The 26,485-nt window shown below is 42.0% G+C and overlaps 1 protein-coding gene across 2 annotated transcripts in view; it reads left to right on the top strand.

The window, feature by feature from the left end:
- LOC311008844 (alpha-1,6-mannosylglycoprotein 6-beta-N-acetylglucosaminyltransferase B-like) overlaps positions 1–26,485 on the top strand; it is a 111,830-nt gene that overhangs the window by 35,001 nt on the left and 50,344 nt on the right. For both annotated transcript variants that reach the window (XM_084002767.1, XM_084002768.1), the window contains exons 3-7: positions 7,488–7,638; positions 17,254–17,363; positions 20,638–20,714; positions 21,077–21,256; positions 23,975–24,139. In XM_084002767.1, the coding sequence (XP_083858893.1) occupies positions 7,488–7,638; positions 17,254–17,363; positions 20,638–20,714; positions 21,077–21,256; positions 23,975–24,139 (683 nt within the window). The remainder of the gene's footprint in view (positions 1–7,487; positions 7,639–17,253; positions 17,364–20,637; positions 20,715–21,076; positions 21,257–23,974; positions 24,140–26,485) is intronic.

A 26,485-nucleotide genomic window follows, 5' to 3' on the forward strand; every position in this document is an offset into this window, starting at 1 on the left:
GTGGAGTTTGCATGTTCTCCCCGTGTAAGCGTGGGTTCTCTCCGGGTTCTCCGGCTTCCTCCCACAGTCCAAAGACATGCAGGATGGGGATAGGTTCATTGATGACTCTAAATTGCCCGTAGGTGTGAATGTGAGAGTGAATGGTTGTTTGTCTCTACATGTCGGCCCTGTGATAGACTGGCGTCCTGTCCAGGGTGTACCCTGCCTTCGCCCAATGACAGCTGGGATCGGCTCCAGCCCCCCCGCGACCCTGAATACAGGATAAAGCGGTAGACAATGGATGGATGGATTCTGCTGTGTTTTTTTTTTTTGTCAAGGTCCCCTTAAAGATAAGATAATATACCAATATGGAGGAATTTGGTCTATTTTTTGCACTTCTACAGTCTAATCTGAAAGAACAACACAAGATAATTCTATTAGAACAACATTTATTAAACATATTTGCACACATGCTAAGAATTATAGATGCGTTGGATTAGAACTTCATCACTAAACTATTATCGACTATTAAGTAAAATATAACTTTTAAAACTTTATGATTGCATGGCAGAGTGCAAGGTTCCCTCTTTGAGAATCAGCGGTCAGTGTGTGCAAAATACACACACACACACACACACACGTACAGCCTCCCTCTCAGTTTTCAGTAGTCCGTTTAGAGACACTAACAAGGATTCTGTTCACGCTTCATGCATTTCAGTCCTCAGGAGAAATATGATGTGCCGTGACACTAAATATTCAGTCCAATATGGTGGCTAAAGAAGGGCACTGTGTGTGTGTGTGTGTGTGTGTGTGTGTGTGTGTGTGTGTGTGTGTGTGTGTGTGTGTGTGTGTGTGTGTGTGTGTGTGTGTGTGTGTGTGTGTGTGTGTGTGCGTGTATTGTATTGTATTGTGTGTGTGTTTACTGTGTTGTGTTGATTTATTCAACCCCGTGCCAGTGGGGGAAGCCAAACATGGCATGAAATAGTATGCTGTCAGCTTTGTCCTGTTAGCGCACTGCGTTGACTCCCATTGAATCTTAAGTCTGCATTTATCTTACACAAACACAAACAGGTAGTCACTCAATCGGTAGAGGTACGGTAGAGGTACTGCTGGAGTCGTGACTGGAGGCTAAAAAAAAACAAACACTTTTGTTTCATCTCTTGAGATAATTATTCATGCAAAGTAAATAACTTGCAGCACTATTAAATTCAGCAGTCAATATTTGGTTGTTTTGGGCTCAGTTAAGGAGTCTTTCCTACCTATTTTAAATCTGACATAACGTTCAGCATAGTTGGATCTGAAGGCTAGTGACACATCAGTCAGTTTTTACTGAAAAATGCATGTGGTCCTACTTTGCCATATTCACAAATATGTTTGACTACAACACACTTTTCTCTCCATCAGTCTGTTAATTGGCACCTTTGGCAGGATTCTTCTGCAAATGTGGCATTTTAGTCCTTGAGGCAACCATCGCCATTAACAGCTGATCCAAGTCACACTTTAAATTGGATTTCAGCAGGGACCTTAATATAACTTAAGCTTGGATGTGCTGTAGTTCACGTGAACTAGCCGTCTCGTTCACAAGTAATGGGATATTTATCATTATTATGATCACATTTGCAATTGTAATTTTCCAAAAGTACTTTAAAATGTTTATTCATAGAAGCTGAATGAGATTTTGCTGGGTTGAACGGAGGGTAAAAGCTAGGATATCCCCATTGGCTCTTAATCAGGACGTTTTTTCTAACGTAGGGAAAATACGATCAGTGCCGTCGGCATTAACCGTAGTAGAGGCAGACTTTAAAACCTGTTTTTCATCAGGCAACTCTCATCTGGCTTTTTCTCCCATATACTGTCAGTTTCACTTCTTGCCTGTTGCATTACCAGATATGCTTCAGGGAAGTTAAGCATATGAAACCTACATTCCCAGAGGTCCTTGCTTCGTAGCATTTAAGTAAACAGGTCCTGCAGGTCAGAAACCGGCTTAATTTTACCTTCGGCTCCTTTGTGTTCGGTAGATTTTGTTGCTTCTGGACCAGTAACGTATCTAGAAGCTATTGTGCTCCATTTAATTGACATTGCAATGGCGAGCAATGGAATGAATTTGGCAAAATTCAAGCTGATTTTTTGACATGCAAGATTATTGTGCTGAGCAGTCAGAACTGGTCAATATCACTGAAACAATGGGCACACTCCTGTTACAGCGATGAACCAATGAGAGCTGTGGTGTTTACGTCCTTATTATCGATGATCGGTGAAAGACCAATCAGAATGAGTGTAAAGACACAATGACTCTGCAGACACTTATTGGCTCTTACTCTTGATTCTTGTGCAGGTTCTTTGTTCATCCTTATCTCGTAACGTCTTTTATTACATATATTGATATGCGTATTTCTGTTATCAGTTTTTTCCAGGTGCTATTTTGTCTGAAATACCAATGTCATGCACTTCCTTGTTTTTGACTCCTCTGCCCTTTGAGATCGAGCGAGTCTAACCATCTCATCAGTTGTTTATCTTCCCTCGGTTCGTGTCCATTACATACAGTATCTGTGGGCACAGTGTCCTTCACTTGCAGGCACATTACACCAGTGTGATCTGAATTGTGAGGGAAGATCATTTTCTATGTAATGGTATCATTTAAGCAAGCTATTGAGAATATTGGCACTTGTCCTTTAAATTGGCATTTGGTCACCACAGTCAAGCACATTAAAGCGATTTCTTTTCATCTTTCATCAAGGTTAACAATGAAATTGCGACAAGGATCAGCTTTTCAAAGGCAGACCTCATTTGTTATGGCTGGTTATTTCCCATCCATTCGGGTTCAACCTCTGCGGTCACACTTTTAACACAGAGATCCATCAATAAACAAAAAGTCACAGAGAACGATAAACCTTGTTATATGTTGCTAAACAGCGATGATGGATTTTGTAGGCGGAGCTGAACTTCTGGCAGAAAGTGACTATTCTGTACTAGAGCAGTATGCATTTTCCGATTCCGGGCTGTCTTACATTACTAAGCTAACAATGAGCAAGAGGCTGAGTTTCCTGATCCGTCCTCACTGTACAGATCCAACCAAATGGCGGGAGTCACAGTGACGACATCTTCATATATCTATAAAACCTATGGCATATAAATCTCTCTCTTACATTTTGGGCTTAGCTGTGCTCAGTCATAGTGTTACAATATTACCTATTACCTCAGCTAGCTAAAGTGTTTACATAGTAATTCTGCTAACACACTAATGTTGCTATGGTTGATCTGTGGTGTTTGCTATTATAATATACTTTGTGAGAATACCAGCTTTGTGGTTGACTCTGTCATTCATTTGTCATTATTATCTACACCATTGACATTTGATCAGTCCAGTTAATGGCTTGCAACCATGCATGTCTGTGTTTTGCTTGAAAGGGTGTCTTCGACGACGGTGTTCTATAAACATTTAGATATGAAGATATGGTCGGTTTCAGTTAGTTTCAACAAGCCACCACAATGTGCGCACACAAATGGAGTGGCGTGAATTTGACCTTCCCTCCAGATTGGTTTATTAGCCCCCTGACTCCAAATTATGTCTGATACATTGGACCATTGGAACATATGAGATATCTATTCATTCACTTTTTGGATCCCTTGGGTCCCATTTTCCCCCTCTGCTACACTGCTGAACATCACAGCCGGCTGTAATCTATCAGCAAGGGTATTGTATTATTACTTTTTTTTTCATTCCATGTCTTATATTTATTAAGAGCTAAGTATAAGGGGGATTCACCCATATTAAACAGTACCCAACTACCAAATTAAACATGATCTTAGCAAAACAAACAAACGGTATTTCATCTAAATGCTTTTTAGAGGCTTTGCCAAGACATTAATGGCTGAAACACTGAATACATTTGTGCAACGGTAATAATGCATTTTACTTTTTGCTTTAATTTGCTTGTCCCTTACCATGGATATTATCCATTATTAGCCAATCACAAAGATGTTGCCAGAGCGACCCACCGGCACACTCAGCGAGCCATCACAGACAAAGGACATGACACTGCTTGTCTGAGACGCATACATCTATCGCTGAGGAGATAAGTCACTGAACTTAAGATTCAGCTGTTGGAGGAGATCGAGGCAGACAATGACCTTGCACCGGAGCTGTTAGGCACCAGAGCCCATCGGCTATAATTGCCTGTCAAGCAGCAGACATGGGGTTTGACAGAGTGGTCGGACAGCGTTATCCAGATGTTTGAAGTTACAATGTGGGCCCTAGGAAGTCTTTTAGGAGAGGTATTCTGACCTGTGTTTACCTGATGTCCCAAAGTGTTTACTGAACATTACTGTGTGGTAACTGAATGACTTTGTGTGTGACAGTGTTTGTATTTATCAAATACTTGGATTAAACTTGCATCTACAGTGAACGCACTAAAATGTCTATTACCAAAACAGATTATCAAGAATTCCCTGCCTTGTGAACTTGCACTCATTTGGCTTAGTTAACATATGGCAACATCAATTTGCCAACTTAACCCTTGCAAGCTAATCATGTTTACCTGATGGGTAACCAGAGAGTGGGTGCTATGCTGTCATCGCCGTAGGACCACGGTGCAGAGCGGCAGCCATGAACTTTATGCACACTCTCATGCAGTAAAATAAGAGCTGTTATGCGTTTCTCCTGTCCGCACATCCAACAGATGGCAGCCTTAGAATTATGCAGAGCACAGTAGCAATATAAACGATAATTCTAGTGAATAAAAACGATGGTTTTATATAGAGATATTAAGATAGGTCACTCTGGTGCTGTAAAGGGCAAGCACCTCTTACTTATCTGCTTTGTGCTTTTATACAATCTGTGTCCTGCAGGTTGGATGGGAAAAAAAAGAATAAATTGCCTACTACTCATGTTAAAAAGGACTCTAGCTCAGAGAAAGTAGCTATTCACCACAATTTTTTTGTCCCTGTCATTCTCACCAACCGATTGTTGTATTATACAAGATTCACCTTTTTGCTTTTTTTTCTCTAGCAGTTAAAAATGATGAGTTAGGCGTGTGTAGTGGAGATCAGTTCTGCAAGAAGATTAAATGAGAAAGCTTTCCATCTGTGTCGCCACCTTTCAGCCACCTTCCTCATTCTGGGCCATTATAACTGAATCCACAGACACTTTGACCCCGGTGACGACGTCGCCATAATTATCCTAATGAGGTCTTTCACACCTTTTATCTTGTCAGAGTTATATTCTACCTGTCTGTCACTGGAGCTGCATCTGTGTGTCCGTGCATATCTAACACTCACTTTTCAATTCTGATGGTCAATGATATATTCATCTGTCTCCACACACACACACACACACACACACACACACACACACACACACACACACAGGAAACCGTCCACAGAAAGGAGCTGTAGCTGCTGGGAAAAAGAAAGAAATTGGCCATACAGACAGAAAAATAGGCAAGAAAAAAAAGGGCCTCCGCGTAATTAGTTCCTGGCTTTTCATAGCTCATAGTCTTGGTGAAAGATATCCTCATATGAAAGGGTATCAAAGGATATAAAGGTAAGCACGTATTCAGCCATCTCACTCCAGAGTGTGCAGTCTGGCCTGAACAAAAGACAAGAGATCAGAATACAGCACTGGGCAAAGAGCACCGCTGTCAGCAGAGGAAATGAGAGATCAAGCAATAGATGTACGGGTTAAAGACTGAGATAATCACAATGTTGGCTTGTTGACTTTAAGATGAGGAATTACACAGAAGAGCTGCTCTCACAAGGTCAAAGTGATGTTATGGTTGTCTGTCAAGTACACAGAAATTATCATTGTTTTAGAGACTGTCTACATGACACGCATTGGGTGTTCAATGTACAATATACACGAACCCACACGGTGACAGTGATTCTTGATGCACTAATCTCTGAAACCATTAACACTTGTTCTCAATGTATTAAACCAAGTGTGCCAAACTGAATGCATGTTCTCTGCTTTAAACACAGTTTTTTTGCAAAACTGACTGCTTTATGCTCAGTTTGTAATTTAACGACACACTTCTCACAAAACTGTAAACATTGTTCTCCACTTTCCTACGCTATTTTGCCATTTGCCTTCCCAAAGACACACGTGAAAACACTTTTGGATAATGAGTTCACTTCACAAATCAGAGCATGAGCACTATAAATATTCCACAGGTAAACATTTGTTTTTTTCTACTGCACTTTTTTTGTTTAAGGAGTGTTTGAGAAAACAAAGACCTTTCCCCCTTATTTGTGTTGATAGAATTTGCACATTTGGATGCCTGAGCATTTTTTATTTATTTATACTGTCAGTGTGCAGTTTTGTGTGCTTATTTAAATGGTCTACTGTTTTGATGCAAAAACACAGTTTTCTTAAAGAGTTGTGAAAGACTGGTTTGCTTTTGCAAGGGATGTACTGTATACTGTTTTTAACATTGATAACATCCAGCTACTAGATTTCACACTCGCACTCCCCCCTTCCATTGAATACACGTCACACGTGTTGCCAGTGTTCGTGTTAGCTAAAAGCTAGCTTTAACGATATCTTACCGGTCAAGAAGAAAAGTAGTCAGCTCGGCGTGGCTTTTCAGTCCTTGAAACTCCTTCAGCTCCGACGATCAAACACTGAACCAATGTTCACTCTGGTCTTGCTCCTCCTTTTGTCACTTAGCACTTGGGACTGGTACCGAAATGCCACCCGCTTACCGTCAAACTCAGCCATTATTCCTACTAACTGGCAACCCCAAAGACTCTTGACCTCTGACTACGCACAGATACCAGGTGATACCAACGTCGTTATTCTATTGGCTCACAAGCCTTGCTAGAAGCTGCAGCCAACGATTTTTCACAAGAAGTGATGCTTTTGATTCTGCACCTTTCTAAAAGCTCTGTGGATGTTTTTTTTTTTTTTAATTATTCGTTTACATAAAAATATGATCAATATGACCTTAAAGAGTTTCATAAATATAACTTATAGATTCAGAGGTAGTCCCAAAGCAATCAGAAAAAAATGTAAAAACACAAATTTCCAAGTATGAGTCAACAAGAGTGTTTTTGTAACACCATCTCCGATATTCTTCTCAAACAACAGAAACATACTACGAAATTGACGACAACCCAACCAGAGGGAATATTGAGAAATTACAGCCTGACCCAGCTGGCTTATTTCATTTTAGAGGAATGGCCCATTATCTATTCAGAAAATGTCTCGAGCTAGCTGCACATGGGTAGTGAATACAGAAGTAAGGTAGATTGTAAGTGTTTTACCACAAATCAAATTGAGGACCTTTTCATTGTTTGGCACAAAACAGAAGGGACTTTGCTTTGGATCTATATCAGTGAAGTGCATAGAGACAGTTCTCCAAAACAAGGTCACGGCCAAAATCAACAACAGCATGGCGAGCCAAAATAGCTGCTGGCTTTGTGATTAATATGTTCTGCAAGTTTGCTATGCACTCTGTCCGGCTTTTCACTCATGTCCCGTTCTCTCCTTCCATGTCTGCGTCTCCGCTCAGTGCTGGGAGGCGTGGAGTCTCGCGGCGTGCTGAGGAAGATTAGTGACATGCTGGAGGTGATTCTGAAGAGGATGGACAGCCTGTCCAAACTGGACAACACCTCCACCACCGACGCACGGCGCCTGGATGAACTCAGCTCTGCTATCAACAGGTACGCCGGCTTCATTTTTACATTTTGATTCTGTGTCTGACTGCTTCTGGTTATTAGCTAAATTACTTTTATATCCCGAGATATAACTGGTTGTAGTAAGACTTGCACCCAGCAGAGGTGAGGAAATTATTTATTGTCAAAATAATACTTTTTTTCACAGAAAACATTGAAAACATTACTCTGAACTGAGTAAGTAAGTTAGTCTTCATCTGTTAACACAAACAACATTGCAAATATCTGTTGTGATATTGAAGAGATAGGGCAATCTTTTTGCAATATTTGGCAATATTTCAAACTTGTCATAATGTATGGCATGTGCACAACTAACATTTAAAAAATATTTTTTTCACCTCAACAGTCTCATCTTAATGACACACCAGGGGCATATTTTCCTCGATTAAATTGCCTGTTAACACATTTCTTCAAACTATTTTTGTCATGAGTATACAAATATTATGTGGCGAAATAGCAGCCTTTGAGTTTGATTTTTTTTCTGTGTTTTTGCACCGTGACGAACCGGGTCGCACACCGGATCCACTCCTTTCATTCTTCATTTTCACATTAAAAGACCTAGACCTATAATATTCACTGAGAGTATTTAGCATTTCTGTGCTGGTTAACTCAATTTAAAGAGATAAGTGACTGAAGAAAAGATTTAGATTTTTTTATGAGATGATTGATGTGAAAATAAAGCATTGACAGAAAATCTTCAGTGCTTAGAATCTAAGGGGTGATTTATAATTGAGGGGTTAGACTTACTGCCGTTAATGGATTTTTTTTTTTTTCATGATTTGCCTATTTTTCAATAGTCACACAATACGTATTCTGGATGTATGAAGGGGTGGGAGGGGGGTTACGTTTTATTGAATGGGTTATTTAGGTTGTTAACAAAGTAACATTAATTACCTGTATCATAAACCTGGTGAACAGTTTTGAATATAATCAATTCACTTCATCATCAAGGTTTAAATTGCTGGAGTCAAATTGACCCAGCGGATAACAGATGTTTAAAAAAAGAGGGTAACGGGAGGGTTAAGCAAAACTGTAGTATTTAGTATTAATGATACAACATGCATACTTGGGCAGTAACAGTGTAAGCAAGGCTCTGTCTTGTCATATATGGAGAAATATAATATAGAGATAGAGATACAGCTTTTATAATACGGTGTCAGGAGTGCTTTGGTCAGCTCAGGAAAATAGAGAGAGCAGCTGGTAGAGTTGTGTAAGATTACTCATTCTTTATGTCATCCTATGAAAAACTACAATGCCACCATTATATTAAAGATGTATTCCTGATTGTCATTCATACTGCGCAGCACCTCTCTGTTTCTACTGTAGTCATGTCTTCTATCTCCCCTTCTTTTTACTCCTCACTTTATTGTATTTCGCTCTGATCTTCACTCTCATTTTTTCCCCTCTTATGGCCGCTTGTGGAAATTGCTGCCTATTACCTTAAAATCGCTACTGCAAACAGACAAGCCTCGTATGACCTTGCTGCTTTCACTTTTATCAAACAACTCCTCTCATTGCCCCGCTCGTACCATAACATCCAATTTGTCTTCTTCTATCTACGCTCACTCCGTTCTTACTTCATTTTCTCCACTTTCATTTCCAAACAGCCTGACTATACGCAGTGCAAGAGGGGTGATGTGATACACACTGACAGACATCCCCTCCACTTCTTCCAACCCTGTTTAATGATCCCCGATAAGCGCTCAGGCTCAGATCTGCACCGAGGCACTAGAGCGGAAGGATGGGACGATTAATATGGCCTGGCGTTGGTGTTAACTGCAATCAATGTCTAGTAATGGGCTGTTTAATGTGAGAAAAGCTGCTCGGCTCTTAGGGCACGACTGGGGAGAAGTGTCATGTTTAAGGTGTCTTTTGTCACCGACTCTAAGTTGCATATACACGTGTGTTACTGTAGCAGAAATCAATATCTAGTTATTGCTTTGAAGGGGGTAGTTTGGGTGGATTCAGGACTATGGTCAGGGTGTAATTAGGGTCAAACACAAGAGCTGAAATCAATGTTGTGTGACTACCATGTTTTATATATGGTTAATGAACCGTTCTCCCCCAGGGACTAGACTTCCTGTCAGCCTACCTACAACTTTGATAAATGACAGACAGATGTAATGCAGTGTCTCTTAAAATTAGTTGAAAATCTAGTAACAAGCAGACTGGGTTAGACTACTAGGGCTGTAGCTATCCAATATTTTTGGAATCGAGTATTCTACCGATGATCCCATCGATTAATGGAGTAATCAGGTAAAAAATAATTTTGCATTATTAAACAACAATATCAAATAATGCAAAATGGAAATGACAGGCCTGTTAAATAGAGCAAGCAATTGGCTTTTATTCCTAAAAAATACATACAGGTATTTATTCCAACTCCAACACGTAGCTCCAAAACTACTCCAAAACTGTGTGCGTGCACGCGTGTGTGTGTGTGTGTGTGTGTGTATGTGTGTGTGTGTGTGTGTGTGTGTGTGAGAGAGTGAAAAAGAGTTATTTGCAATTTAACACAATTAGTTTCCACATCTTAACATGATAAGTAGTTATACCGACAACAGGCTACAGCCGACGTATGGTAGTTGTACCCTACCATCGCTAGTTAGAACGTATGGCATACGTTCATTACCAAAGTTGATGTTGTGTGGTAGTTAGAGATGGGAATCTCCGTGGTTACGACTTTGAAGTATTCATTGCCTTTTGGATTAGATGTCAATTGACAGTGTTTTGCATTAGCCGGGTTTGATTTTTTTTACATATTCAACGAATAGCTCTGCATGATTGATGAGAGTTGGTCTTTGCAGTCATGATCAAAATAGCATTTTAGTTGGGGTGGCACAGGGGCAGCTACCACTGCAGAGGCTTAATTCCCAACAGCAGTGCCTTCAGCTCGGCCAGACACCCCATTACACACTACTGGCATGCAACCTATTTACTACTTTATGAGATTGTATTGCTGTTAACCCAGCAATAACCCCATATATGTATTACCCATATGGAAATGATAATGACTGGTTATTGTAAAAACACACAAACTCCTGAAATGACGGGGTGAAAGCAGAACGCAGCGTGGATCGATGTTTTGGTTCTGATAGAATGGCTGATCACACCAACAAAATCCATCTGAAGCTCCCACATTTAGCTTCTACACCACTTTATGCTCTGTTTACACTCACTCACTGGCATGAATAATTATTTCTCTGCTACTTTTAAATCAAGCTTTGAGCAAGGCAACGCGTGGCGGCTCGTCTAAAACGATGTTTGTACAAATTGATGCTCGCCAAGATGGATTCTAAACATCCAACTCCCCGCAGAGACCAAACATTCAGTAAGCCAAAGAAAACCTTCCCAGCTCAGAGACGTATCACATAAACCTCTGCTTCTTCACATTCCTTCCTTTGTATCTCTTCGACATCGGTGCTCCGTGAACAATATGAAATGATAATCACAACCCCCCAACAAATACATTTTATTTTCTGAGAACTGCGTTGCTTTGTTTGGACTGAATGGATCCTCGGAGCCAAGCAGCTTTAATAGCTGGAGTAAAATTCCATTCAGGAAGCCAAATGAAAAGGGTATCGACTCAGGAAACAAACACACACACACAAACACACACATCCTCACGCTTCTTGTCTTTATGATGTTCTTTAATAGCTCCCCGCTGAAGAAGGAGAATCATGTGTTTAATGAGTGCGTGTGCTGGAGTGTTGGTGTGTAAATGCGTATGTCTGTATCCATGTATCAGTTCACTTGTTAAAAGCAGTCTGGGCATTGGACCAAGACCCTGACCCCTGACCCAGGACATAGCCTGCAGGATTATTCGGCCACACACAACCACAGAGGGATGACCAGTCTCTCTACAGTCCAATGATCTCCATTCCATTACTCGTTTCCCCTCTTCCTGTCTCTGTCTCTTCGCCTTTACGTTCTGGCTCTCTCCTCACGTGTTGCTTCCTGCCATCTTCTTCCTCTTGCACTGGCTCAGGTACATATTATATTATAACACAGGAGTGAGAGAGGGAGTGTGAGAAATGTAGTTGAGCATGAGTGACGTGTTTAAGTGTGATTTTAGCCAGCGGGGAGAAGAGCAAATGGGAAAGAGAGGTTTATAAAAACATATCCCAAATCCAGGCCAGTCAGGCACGCATTCACACACACACACACACACACACACACACACACACACACTGGGCGGGAGTCTCATCTCCATGTGAGCGTCATTGCTGCTGACACACTCCCATGTAGCAGCGAATGGGATTTGATGTCTGAGGCCCCCGTCTGTGATTCGCCCACGGGGCAGCCACTCGTTACAGAAGAGAAGGGAGGGAATATAATGAGGGAGGGAGGCGAGCCTGAGAAAACCAGCGCGGGGGTACGGAGGAGGGGAAAGGACGCAGGGGTGATTCACTCCGCTTTGTGGTGCAGCGTATGAGGAGGGAGATTGGGAAATCTCCCCTTAGGCTCTCTGAGGATCATGGCTCTCGCTTGGCTTTACCTATTTCTCCTCCTTAAGCACCCACCTAAGCTCTGTCAGTAACAACCTTCATCCCAGGAGGCCTTCGTTTCCACAGCACTCAAGTCAATGTCATGCTGCCGCTTTGCACGAAGTAGTCAGCAAAGCAAAGGAGACACTTAAGGTAGAACTTCACCCCCAGGTATTAGCCCGAGTCCACCCACTGAATAATTTTTATTATAGGCAAGAGGCTATGAGATGAACCCACGCCCACTTCTGTATGACGAAAGCCTCAACGCCGCCTCAACAACTTGGAAAACAGCCATTTGGTATGAGGCATTGAAATTTATTAATTTACCCTTTATCAGACCACAAATTAGACAAGAAATACACCCTGCGGACCCTACGCCTCACTCCCTGCCACTGGGAGACTACCTCACCCAGAGGAGAGAACCGTCAGCTGTAGCAACACAAATTCAGCCCGCGCCAACAACCTCCATCTCCGGAGCAAAATGATGAGCTGGGACACGCCGCTGCCGCCGACCACCTGCCCACTCTTCTGCTCATTTCCCTTAATCGGGATAACGTTTGCACAAAAAACATGGTGGAATTAATCCCCCACGTTAGCCAGCTAAGAAGCCAGTTTACAACAACAGTCAACTCTATCAAAGATTTAGCCTTGAAAGAGTAGGGCTGATTTAAGACAGTATGGCGTTTTGAGCAATTATTAACCGCATAATAACGATTTTTATAAATTTGGTCATATCATTTTGGTTACAGCTCGAGTGTGGAATTATTTTATTTATTTATTACTTTCCTGATTTCAGTTGCTCTGCATGGATCAGTGGGAAAGATCTCCCGTTTCATGAAGAAAACAGAGTTGATGAGTGTGATGGCCCCGTGGCCAGTTCAACCTGTATATGTCATCAGTAAATGAAAACTGCTCAGTCCACATCAGTGATTCAATTTTTTTTCTTTTCTCCACTTCTTACATCCTTTTGTAATAAGAGCATTTACAAGTATGTGCATTCATGCGCGTGCTGGTACTTGTGAATGTGTGGAAATAAGCGTTGGAGTGTGAGATTTTAATTCTGCTCAATGGGGTGGAGTCCGGACGCCGGCCAACAAATGCACAAACCCACCCCGCTGACGGCTTTGTCACACGCATCTCTGTTGATGAGATGCTGCCAGAACTCTCGTCGTTCCTGAAGAGGACCAGCTCATTACATCGACACGGAGGGAGAGAGAGATAAGGAGAGGATGAGAACACATTTTTCGACCCTTAGAAACTCTCCCTGTCGTGATCATTGATTCTCCTACCGCCTCTCTCAGTTTCTCCTTTTCAGACTGTTCTACTTGTGCTCTGCTTCCTTCTCCAATTCGACCCCCTCCCCCTATACCTTCCTCTCATTTTGTCTTTACTTTGCTCTTCCTCCTTTCTGTTTTGTTCCCTTCATTTGTAAAAGGGCCAACTGTCTTCACTCATCAAAAGGGAGGTAGCTTCATTGCAAGTAGCGCGCAACAGTGGGCCATCAAATATGTATATCCTTGTATTCTTTGATCGTAATCATCGTTTAATGTTTCACTCAAGCTGTTTTGTAGGCTTCCACACGAAGGCGCAGATCTCTTTATTTTATCATTTCACGTTCTTAACAAAAAGCTCCCCTTGGTATTCTTGGTCTGTTTGCTGTGGATGGTTGATCTTCTCGTCTTTATTTTCTGCCTGCTTTTATTCCATTTTTCCTTCACTCTCACACCGTATGTTTCTCAGTCTGTCTCGTTTCCCCGTCTAACTCTTTGGCTCTCATTGTGCAGTCCTCTCTGTTCCTCCCGAGCCTTTCATCCGTTTCGCCGCCCTTGTCTCTCCTCCTCTGACTTCTCTCTGTGTTCATCTCGAGGGATGAGTTCACATTGTAGCAGACGTTGGGGGTGAGATTAAAAGGTCAAGTCTTATGGAGGCCAACAAAGGCACAGTGAAGCCCCCCCAAAGAGAGCTTTATAGTAACGGGGGTTACTCAGCTTACCAAGCAAAGGTTTTGTCATGTAGGCCAAATACACAATATTGCCAAAAGTATTCGCTCGCCTGCTTTGACTCGCATATGAACTTAAGTGACATTCGTTCTGGCTTTCCACAAGGTATGTGTGTTTTTGACCATTCTTCCAGAAGTGTATTTGTGAGGTCACACTCTGGTGTTGGAGGGAAGGCCTGGCTCTCAGTCTCCACTCTAATTCATCCCAAAGGTGTTCTATCAGGTTGAGGTCAGGACTCTGTGCAGCCCAGTCAAGTTCATCCACATCCACTGCTAGAGTCCAGTGTTGGCGTGCTTTACACCACTGCATCCGACGCTTTGCATGGACTTGCTGATGAATGGCTTGGATGCAGCTGCTCGGCCATGAAACCCATTCCATGAAGCTCTCTACGCTGTTCTTGAGCTAATCTGAAAGCCAAATGAAGTTTGGAGGTCTGTAGTGATTGACTCTGCAGAAAGTTGGTGACCTCTGTGCCTCACTGATCTTGCTCCATCATTTCACATGGACTACCATTTCTTGGCTGAGTTGCTGTCGTTCCTAATCGCTTCCACTTTGTTATAATCCCACTGACAGTTGACTGTGGAATATTTAGGAGTGAGGACATTTTCACGACTGGATTTGTTGCACAGGTGGCATCCTATCACAGTACCACGCTGGAATTCACTGAGCTCCTGAGAGCGACCCATTCTTTCACAAATGTTTGTAGAAACAAACAGTCTGAATTTCTAGGTGCTTGCTTTTATACACCTGTGGCCATGGAAGTGATTTGAACACCTGATTTCAGTTATTTGGATGGGTGGGTGAATACTTTTGGCAATATAGTGTACATTCCCACATTTATAGGCAGCTGTAATCCTCTACAGCTGGGAACTTTTCAAAATGCTCCATATATTGTTTTTATCTGATTTTATAGCCTAATATAACACAGACTCTCATTATAAGACGGTATAAGGTAATAACTTTCATAAGCGTGTTTGCTTCAGTTGCTCAGAATGGATAAGGGAAACTATAATTAGTTAGATGCTTTCATTGAGGTAGCTCTGTTTAAGAGTGCTTTCACACCGAGCACATTTGAAAAGGTTTATTTACACTGTGCAGACGTTCCCCGCTGGTGTCTTTTAACAGCTGAGAAGAATGCCATTTGTCGAACTAAATAACCACACTAACAAAGCAAGTTCCTTTATTCTTCCCATACAACTGAGATACACAATCCTGAAAAAGAACTATGAAATAAAGTCACATTGCGAGACACGGGAGGTGCAACTACACTGTCATACATTCCTACCTGGTATGAAAATGGGAGGTCACTTATGTGTCACATTATATGATAATGAGGTTATGCTACTCTGCTGGGACAAAAGTGGATCGGCCCCTCCGACTTTGGAGAGGGTCAGTTCCCAAAGTGAAGGAGTTAGAGTATTTTCTTATAGTCTTGTTCAGTACTGAGTGTAAGATGGAGAGCGATCGGTGATGCATCAGCAGAAATGCAGGCGATGCATCAGACCGTCAAAAGCAAATGTCTTGATTTACTGTTTGAAACATGCACCACATAAAAACATCATATCAAATATAAATCACAATTTAAAATAAATTAAATTATGAATAGAAATACTGCATCCTCCTGGACATGTAGATCCTGAAGGAATCGTATCCATTGGCATGGGGTCATAAATGTTTTTTGTTATTGTTGTTTTTAATGCCCGGCACTCTGTTTTGTCAAAAAGTCAATGTGACCTGTAATTCTGTAACTCCAGAATGAATAAGCTAATTATTTTATATTTTCACACAAATAGATAGGATACAAGGATGAACTGATAACGTTTTGGATACATATGGATGTAAACTGCAACTGGTTGGATAAAAAAAAAATATTCCAGTATCCCTTGATGTATGATAGTCAGGCTGACATACAGAGATAATGTATGTTTCTATAACAGCTTTATTTTATGCAACATGAATACAAAATGTTATGCCATAGTTTAACATTTCTTGAAATTGTGTTGTTTAAGAGACAGCTGTTGCCCCCTGAAATGTACACTAGAGAATAAAGACTTCTCTGGAGTGAATATATAAAACAGGATGCAAACACACTTAGCAACCCGCAAGTGACAATTACAAATCTGTTAATGGAGCGTAGCGAATGCCTGCAACTTTGATGAATGCCACCTTTTTTTTTGGTTCACACAAAGCGACAAACGTACTTTCATCGCATTATTCCTTCGGGCCCGTGACGTTTTTTTATTTTTTATTTTTCATGCAGATGCTTTTGGCATTTAGTTGGTTAAGCAGCCTTGTATTCCATCCTTCACACGCACACATACACGCAAACACACACCCGGTCAATAATTGTGATCATCTGATGATGTGTTATTATGCTGCATTATAATCCTGACTTTAATGAGGGTTAATACCATCTGCTGACGAGACAATACAGAGAAACAGGAAGGCACTCTATCTCTTTCTCTGTCTCTCTTTCTCTGTCTCTCTTTCTCTCTCTCTCACTCTCACACACACACACATTCTGAACTGAAATCAAGTCATTTGAATGGACATAATGGGCACAGCAGTAAGGGCATGTGTGGGTATGCAGGCTTGGCTTTGCATGATGTGCAATCATGCAGTCAGATGCTTCGGAAATATGCAGAACTGCAATGAGCATGCAATCGGATGCTAACACACACACACACACGCTCACACACACACAGAACAAACACAGTTCCCACCAATCCTATTATGTGAATGGGAAGTCTCTAGCCCTACAGAGGAAGTGGTATTAACAGCGCAGGTCTTTTTCTATTTCACGCTCCAACCAAGTGTCTAACAATTTGCATCTCCCACTAACACTTCTACATCTGTTGAGATGTAAGGAGGGAAGGGAGGGGACGCAGAGAAGGGGGGGGCACTGGAGAATAGGGGGAGACCATCAGGGGAGGAAGAATGGGTGATAAGAGCTGGGGAATTACAGTTTTATTTCCAAATAGACGGTGTGATGGTTCCCTCTAATTTCCACACGTATTAATCTCATCTTCACTCTTTGTTTCTGTGTGTGTGTGTGTGTGTGTGTGTGTGTGTGTGTGTGTGTGTGTGTGTGTGTGTGTGTGTGTGTGGGTGTGCAGGTTTCAACCAGCCGGCCTGGTGGAGAAGATCCAAGCTATAGCCCAGAATGTCTCCAACATGGCCACCAGGGTGGAGCAGATACTGCAGAGCAGCATGTTGCAAGGAAGAGGTACAATATCAGTCATCATCTTCATCATCATCATCATCATCATCGTTGGTGCAAAATGCCTTTCCCCCTCCTTTTACTTTACATTGTGTATGCATAAGATATAATTTGATATAAAGTGTGATGTCATGAGTGTAAGACTCTTGGACACACTTGGTGGGTCTCCTGCGAGGAAACCTAAATTCATAGATCAGCTCTTATCACAAACAGCCATGTAAAAATATACAGCACAATTCAATCACAAGAACAACGAATAAGTAAACAATTTTGTGCCCGCAACACCAAACCATGTAATCCGATCCACTCAATGCAAACATGCACATTTACAACTGACGTTGAAATCCTGTTGCACAACCTCGGTAGAAAATACAAAACCGATCTGCAGACACACACATGCAGAGTAACAGGGACGCACCCGCAGTCACAGACTTGTTCAGGTGTCGAGCTAGCTAATGGCTACGACATGCCGCATCCATCTTCCGCTCATTTTCTGTAACCAGTGTAGCAGTACAATCACAACACAGCACACAGTCTTTTCTCTGTGGACTTGACATTAAATGGTAAATAGACTTGCATTCATATAGGATCTTTTTCCTTCCGACCTTTAAAAGCGCTGTACGCCACATATCAACATTCAACCATTCACACACACATGCATCCACACTGATGGATGCTATGCAAGGTGTCATCTGCCCATCAGGATCTAAACGAATTAACGTTCAGGCACACATTTAGCCTTCGGGAGTAATTTGGGGTTCAGTATCTTGCCCAAAGTCACTTGTGACATGTGGACTGGAGGGGCTGGGGATCATACCGCCGACCTTCCGTTTAGAGGACGACCATTACTCATTACCTCATTACTTATTATGACAAGTTAGCTAGATAGCTTGTTATTTCCAACATGATTTTATGCTACAGTAATGAACATGGCTTGGTTTTCCGTTACGACATTTTGCCGGACTTCACTGTTTTTAACTTACCGTCCATGATTGCCGTTACCCCTTTCAATTAGCATATGCTGACTATTGTTATGATTATGGTTAGGTAACAGTGCTCGAAAGGGTCTGTTCTGGTGGTAGTAATTAGCATTATCACTAGCGATTAGCATAAGCGATTCCCAGGCTGATTGAAAGGATAATGGCTACTCTTCATTTATTTTCCTTTCCATGGTCGGGAGACATTGTTTTGTAAAAGTGGGCTGGGAGGGCAGGTTGGTTGACGAAGGCTGCTTGCGTATACGTCACCCGCCTCCAGATCATCCAAAGCAAAATTAAATTGCAATAGCAATTCACTGGTTTCAACCAGTCACTATTTATATTTATACATAATACAATATGTTGAATTCAAATGCATTGCAGTTAAATGTCAAGCTTTAGACCTGAATCCATCAAAACCCTAAATATATATATATAACAGTATATTGGTTTTCATTTAACAAATACAATGGTTTGGGGGTTTAATTTCTCTTTAAATGACAAATAAAACAATTTTCAGTAAAGTTCAAATTAGGTCATCGAAAACTTCAACCCAAAATCTGAAAACATTGCGATGAGAAAGTTGAAACTTTGCAGCATTTTTTTTCTATCTCAACATGAATCAAAACCAGGGAAGTTATACAGCAGATTGATTTTATTTTTAGGAAAGTAAGAGAGATAAATGTGAGTAGTCCTTCTTCCTGGAAGCACTGTTCTGTTGTGACTGCAGGGCACTGTGGTCATCTCCGTATACCTCATCAGGGCTTTATTGCTTCCACTCACCCTTGTTGTTCTCTGTTGTCTTGCCCTTGCACGTTTTTTAATCTAAGTTTTGCACACACACATAATATAACCCTCATTATGATCATTCTGTCCCCCCGTTCCTCCTCTCTCACTTTTTCTCTTGAGGGTAATTGCCCAACTCTTTACAGGGGAATAAATGAGCATTACATCTCCTTTTGTTTTTCCCTGCTGCATCTGCAGGGATGAGGGCACACGCCAAAATGAAAACACTGCTGCTTTCTCTAATCACAGATGAATTGAAACACTGCCGGCAGACTTTATTATCATACGGCTCAGTGGCGGTTTATTTATCTCGTGGTCAGGCATGTGCGAGAGGCAACAACAAGAGAGCGCGAGAGAAAAGAGGACATGTTTAGAATATCTCTCCCCTCAAAAACCGCCCGGGCGTTTATTGTCTGTCTCGCAGGGACAGTAGTCAAGTTTTTTTTGCGGGTTAGTTGACCACATTTCCAATTGTTGCTACCGTGGTTGCTATTGTATTCATATTTGTAAGCAGTGTGTGTCTCAGTGTGTGTGTGTGCTTCAGTTGATGGAGAGGAGCCCAAGGGAGGACTTATGAGACTTACTAGAGGAATGTCTCTTTTTCATTAGGCAAATGGAAACAAACGCAACCTAGGGAGAAGGCAAATACATTGGCCCAGAGAGGAAAAGAGGGAGAGAAGGGGGGGAGGGGGGGTGCAAAGACGGAAAAACAATGAGAGATTAAAGCTGCGCTGGTTTTCTTCTCAGACGGCATCATTTCTCTCCCTTTCCCCCTCTGTCTCTGTCACCCTCCTCCCTTCTTTTCCTCACATCAGCAGCAGAGAATCAGTTAACTAAGTCAGTGGAGCAATTAATGCAGTGAGTGTAGCCTAAGTGAGCAGACGGATTTGCTAGCGTAACCCAAGGATGGCTGGCAGCAGCGGGAGACGGGCTGTGCTGCTTTGTCAGGCCCAGTGAATAGTGTGCAACGCAGTAGAGCAGATACGGTGCAACGTTGCAAAGGGGAAACCGCAGGGATTTATGGACACCGACGGCGCATATGGCACACGCTGGAGGCGATGATGTTAATGATGATGGCGGGGGGGATGCGAATATTGCCATAAAACGTCCACAGCCGAGCGGAACAAAGCTGTTGACGTCGGTGACCTGGAGGTGATGAGGGGTTGAGCCCACTGGTCAAACAAGTTCATGTGTAGGCGCTTTGGGGAAATGATTAAAGAATAAAACCTACCTTGACATGCACCACATGCTGCTAAATGAGCTGATAGATAATACACTGGTTGATTGCATTTGGAGTAGTTATTTTTCACCGTAGAATAAATATCCACAACTGAATTCAGTGAGCTACCCTGAGACTAATGAAGCAGCAATCGTGGGTGAAGCAAAGTGTTCTACTAACACGACATTACATGGATGTATCATTCAGCGTGATATTTAAATGCCGGTGCGCCCAGCCTACAAAGAACATACATGCATGTTTGAGTGAAGGTAAAATGTCCCTCATTGTGTCTTTTCAGCAGTGAGAGACGGGACGTCAAGCCAGTGTGAAGTGCCAAGAGACCCACGCTTTCCAGAGTGTCCTGGAAAAGTAGATGTGAGTGTGAATTTGGAATATGATGGTGCAGCAGGTGTTTATTAACCCTTTCCTTCATTGACAGCGTTGTTGTGGAGCGGCCGGTAGGTGGAGGTAGGGTTAACAGGGATGTCACAACCTAAAAAAGGACTATATAACACACGTGTTAGACCTTTCATCTCCCCTACTTCTGAGGTGCTACTTCAGATATCCTTTTGGTGGGAGGTGCAACATGGTGTGATGAGGATGGATACAGTAGAGATACACTGTTTAAAGTAATTATGGCCCAGAAGTTGTAGAACCACTGTTATAGGAAATAGTTTATGCTCCCTTTATATGATTTTGTGGGTACTTCATGCATGTTGTGTCTTTATACCACCCAGTGGATGCGTGCACGTTGGACATCAGACCCCTGCTATGCCTTCTACGGTGTCGACGGTTCAGACTGCTCCTTCCTCGTCTACCTGAGCGAGGTGGAGTGGTTCTGCCCCCCACTGGTCTGGAGGAACCACAGCAGCCCCCCCACCCAGTATGTGCTGCAGCCAAAGGCCCCCAAGAGACAGGTGAGAGGAGCACTCAAGAACATACAACTGTCCTGAGAAACGCACAGTTATGACTGGGTGCCGTTTAAAAAAACCTGATGCCAGTTTCAATACCAGTACCCTTAAAGTGATACCAATCATTTTAGCTGCAAGCTCACACCAGGTTCACACTGGCTGCCGTTTATTCAAGACAGAATGTAATTAACGTTCGCCCACTGTAGATAATTGTGGAAGCTGCCATGACTGTGGAAGCTTTTTTCCATTGCATTCTGGGTTAAAAAAAAGAACAGGTTTTAAATTGTAGACCAGCCATCAATCATGGAAATCATGATTCTTCTCATCACATGACATGAATTAATCATGTTACCAACACCTCAGAAACCCTTTATCATGAAGCTTTTCTGTGCTCTTGGCGCTGAAATAAACATCTATTCACGAGCCTGTGACTTTGAATGTTAATTGCTCGCTTCATGTTTTTGAGGAAACTGAAATCCTTAGTCCCATAATAGATAAAGAGCCGAGTCGAGGGAGTAGGAAAGAGAGGAAATGACTGTGGACGAGCAGTGTTGTCTTACCTTAGCTGCTGCAGTTGACAAATACCACATAGTTGTGCAGTTTTGTACCAAATGAAAAATACTATCAACATATTTTCTCTGTCAATCTCTTTGAATTTTCAGCTTTCGGCTTTCCAAACCAGAAAATTACAAATGGAGAGAGTGTTTAACTGTGGCCATTCATTTGTCAGTCACATGTCCACAGTACCGATCCAAAGCAGGAGAATGAAAGTGCCAACAGTCCAAGATACTGTGCAGTAAAATGAGCATTCTGCCCCCATCACTACATAATGGCTAACCTTCATCTGACCCCCTTCACTCTTGAATAATTAAAACAGGCCTAATCCCCCTCATCATTACCCTTCATCCTCTATTTTCCTTTATTTTTGACATTGTGGAACAGTTACACTTGAATTAAGAGATGGATGGGTTTTTTTCAGCCGATACCTATTGTGTCGACCTGCATCTTTTGTCAGGTTTCAAGAAGGTAACTGACTCAATAATGATTTCCTGCTCCTCGGCTCATATGTCTCTCCCTCGCTAGCTTCTAAACAGCACCATCATTTGTGACATTGATGAACTGAGCAGTGAAGGAACCTAATTCCCCTTGCTGGCTTTCATAAAGGAAAGAAACATGTTCCACTTTTTTTTAATCACAAGCCAATCTAATTGCCTATATTTTATATGAAATACTTTGCTCCTCACATTGGAACGACTTGGATGAAAGTCTCTGGTCCTATGCAGCGATAATAAGGATCTTTGCATTTGGATGTTCTCCAAATGTAATCAGGAACTCAGTTACAGCAGCGTGGTCAGCCTTCTACACCTTCTCCCTGTTTGGGAACACAAAAGAATCCTGAATGTTTAAAGCGGTTGTTAAAGTAATGTGTACACATTATGTCTTTGTGTTTCACCTTGGTTTTTATGTGTGGCAGCAGTGAACCTTTCAGGAAGTAAAGCAGAATGTCCCTGTCAATGACGACTGATATCTCCATCTTACCCTGTGACCCGAATTTCCTATTTGCGGATTGCAGTGTTTCTGTGTTTTGCACACAAACAGGGCTGAGCCAAGGTTGTTCTCAGAGGACAAAAGTATTGAGTGTTTTAAGCATTAGTTAGAATAGGCATGCTGTTGTAGCTTTTCTTTGAGTGGGGAAAGTAAAGGCAGACACAAATTACTGTAGTAATACAAATGGCAAAATGAACACGGTTCTCTTAGGACACAGTTATAGCAAGTATAAACCAGTATGTGTTTCCCTGCATTCATTGAGAACACAGAATTACCTTGAATCTTCAGAAAAAGATTTACATGCACACGTTTGCAGATGCTCTCCTTCCACGTCTTAACTTATTTGCTTATTTCTCTTATTTTTCGGTTGCCTTGCACTCCAGTGTGCTATACGGTGGGGAATGTATTTTAGAAACAATTTTTGTTCTATTTGTTTTTACCACTTCACAGCCCAACAGCAATCAATAAATTCAATCCATGCTCAAAAACCTTGCGTACAAACGTGTTACATTTAATCTGGGATTCATGAGTCAGTTCTCACTTGATGTTGTTCTTACTCTACAAACTAATTAAGAACTGTTTTTAAAGACCATGCGTACAAATGATGAACCTCAACTGAACTAAATGTATCTCATATTAAAACCACAACCATTAAAAAACAATATTTTTTATACCTACTTATGTGTGGGTCAAATGTATTCAAATGTATATTCGTTTTTTAATAATGTCTGTCATCATATTTTTTAAACCATCACCGGTTTTGAGTCACAGCGAAAAAACTAATATTTTGAAAGGCTAAATGCCAAGAAATATAGAATGAAGCCAATAATTCAGACAAAATATATTGAATTTTGGAAATCATAACGTGTCTTTTTTTTCAATACATTTTGACTTTTGGACTTTACAACCCTCTGGAGTTGCTGCCACTGAATCAAATTCTCCAAATAGTATAATACTAACAATATTAGTATATTTCCATCTGGACCAAAGTGGTGGACCCACTGCCAGAGTGAGAGTTACACCACTAGCGTAGCTAAAAGCTTTGAGATAAACACCCATACCGGTATTCCTGGTGCAGAAAATGACCGTGGTACTTTTTCTGCCTGATTTCTGCATTCTCACACTTTCTCTTCGCATCTCTTCTCTCCTTTTGCTCTGAATCCATTACCTTCCCAGGCTGCCTTCCGCACAGACCTCTCCGTGCTGCTGGACCAGGTCGGGGCAGGGAAGGAGTCCCTCAGCTTCATGAAGCGCCGGATCCGCCGCCTCGCACAGCAGTGGGCAACAGCTGCCAACCGCCTGGATGCCAAGCTGGAGCAGCGATGGAGGGACCAGAAGAAGGTGAGAGAAGGAGGCGAGAAAACAAAATGCTGAATGACGATAGAGGGAGTGTTTATTCTTTCCACTATGATCAGGTACTGTAATAACTTTTGTTTTGTCTCATGCCAAAATGCAGCTGAGAATGATCAAGAGAAAAGTGTTACAAAACACACCAATGCACCATGAGGAGTGATTGTCTATTTAAATAAAAAGGAACCGTGGGAGTGATACAGTAGTAGAGACTGAAAGGGATCTACGAATGCCTTACAGTAAAATGAAGATTCATGGTTAACTAGAAGCATTTCAATTCAAAGATCCAAGTCATGGCAAACGCTGCTTTCCAGCTGAACATAAAAAAGCCTTTTCAGATGCTTCTCAGTTTGAATGATGGTGGGAGAAAAATGATAGAGGAGGTAATGATACGTTGTCATCCATCACCACAGTCTGCATTCTACTCCTGTAATTGGCATCTTTATGTACCCGTTCCAAGATAGTTCTCAAAGCTGTATACTCTAAAATAAGAATCCCCCCCCAGTGTCGTACTGTTAAATCGTTGAACCCCGTTTTGGTTGTCGTCGAAGCTGTGAAATACGGGCCACTTCCTGCAAGGAGCCGTTCATGCCAAGGGCGTAGTGTGAGGGGAAGGAGGGAGGAGAGTCATGGATGGATGAGAGAGAAGGAATGGAAGGGGGGACAGAAAGGTGAGAAATGACGATTATGAAGGATTGGGTTTATGATGAAATGCCAAGCGTGTGCCAGAGCCAGAGGGAGAGGAATAAGATGGAAAAAGTCAGGACAAAAAGCAGATGGATGGTGGTGGGGAAGGTGTTGTAGAATATGGATTAAGACAGGATCGTCGTGAGGTGAGCGAAGAACAAAAGACTGGGAGGCTGAGGGGCCTGTGGATGCTGGGTCTTTCGTTAGGAAATTGGGTTAAGATAGAAAAGGGTGTCGTTTAAAGGCAAAGACAGCGATACGTAATTTAAAACTTTGGAAGTTGTAACTTTTTTGCTGCGTGTGACCTTTCGCTGCACTACTTTCTCAAGCCCCTCCACCTTTTACATTTCCTGCCCTTCCTAGTCGACCTATAATCCTTTGCCCGAGAAAGTAATGATAAATGAATGAGTTAATGTAAGGAGGCTGATTGAGCACACATTCTGCTCCTTCTCCACCAGTTAACAAGAGTGGAAATAGTCCTGTGTCACTGAGATTGATGTGTTCCTCTTCTGTAGTGCACTGAGGGGATTCTTTATCCTCTATCATGGCTCCGTGGCTGTTTGAACAGTCTATAGGCCTTAAAGCGGGCTGCAGCTATCTGAACAGCAGATGTCCTGCTGTTTGGAAGAGTTAGCCTCAGCTGTCAAAAGCTGTTTAAAAATTAGAAATGGACGTTTAAAAAAAAATTAGCATGCGTGCATGATTTGCTAATTGGATATCATTCCGATTACGAGCCAAAGGCAGAATCTCATACATTTTACTTGAAAATTGAATCTCAGTCTGAACCAGTCAAATATACCACTTAAGGAAAGACTGTTGGACTGTTAGCCTGCCCACACTCATTTTCACTCCAACTCTAAAAAAAGGCTTGTTTTATCATTGAGAAGGAGAATACTGTTTGATTTTAATTAACTCTGACCTCGGTAAAAACTCTGTCTGCAGTGAAATGACTACGGCCTTGCACTCGCTATACCTTTGTCTTTGACAAAATCCGCTCGCTTCCAGAAGCAACTATGGGTTTCTGCTGCAGTGTGCATTCTTTACAAACTCCAATGGGGTTTTCTGTTGGTTCGGTTCTGTTTCTTTGTTTGGCTTTCTCTTTGATTGTAAGCGGAGTGGATGTTTTACTCAGAAAAAGATTAAATTAGCACGGCGGAGCTGCAAGTGTGGAGGGAGAAAGGATCGCGAGGGAGAGGAAAAATCAAGCGCTTCTTTTGATCTCTCTTCGGCCGACACAAGGATGGGAAACAGGGAGAGGTGTGTGTGTGCAGGGGCGCCGAAAGGGGGGGGTAAAGGAGACGGATTCTAGGGGCCCATGATTGAGGGGGGCCCAGAGAGGCCCCTAATGATGATGAAATTATAATACAGAAAAAATAATGACACTAAGTTATTAACTAACATATAATCACAAATATTTTATTTTCCATGTCCTAGTAACAATAACTTTATTTGTTTTGGAAACATCAACGCCTGCAGGGCCCCCCCTTCCCCCCCTCTATTTACGTAAAATGGTTCAGTCTACTGGATCAGCTGCAGGTAGCGCACAGCGCCACAGATTGTATGTAAAATAGCATCAAAAAATGTTGCCGCTGTGTTGGGGGGCCCTGTAAAGATTCTTTTGATGGGGCCCAAAATCCTTAGCGGCGCCCC

This window comes from Eutrigla gurnardus (genome assembly GCF_963514095.1).
Source record: "Eutrigla gurnardus genome assembly, chromosome: 3".
NCBI classification, from domain to species: domain Eukaryota; kingdom Metazoa; phylum Chordata; class Actinopteri; order Perciformes; family Triglidae; genus Eutrigla; species Eutrigla gurnardus.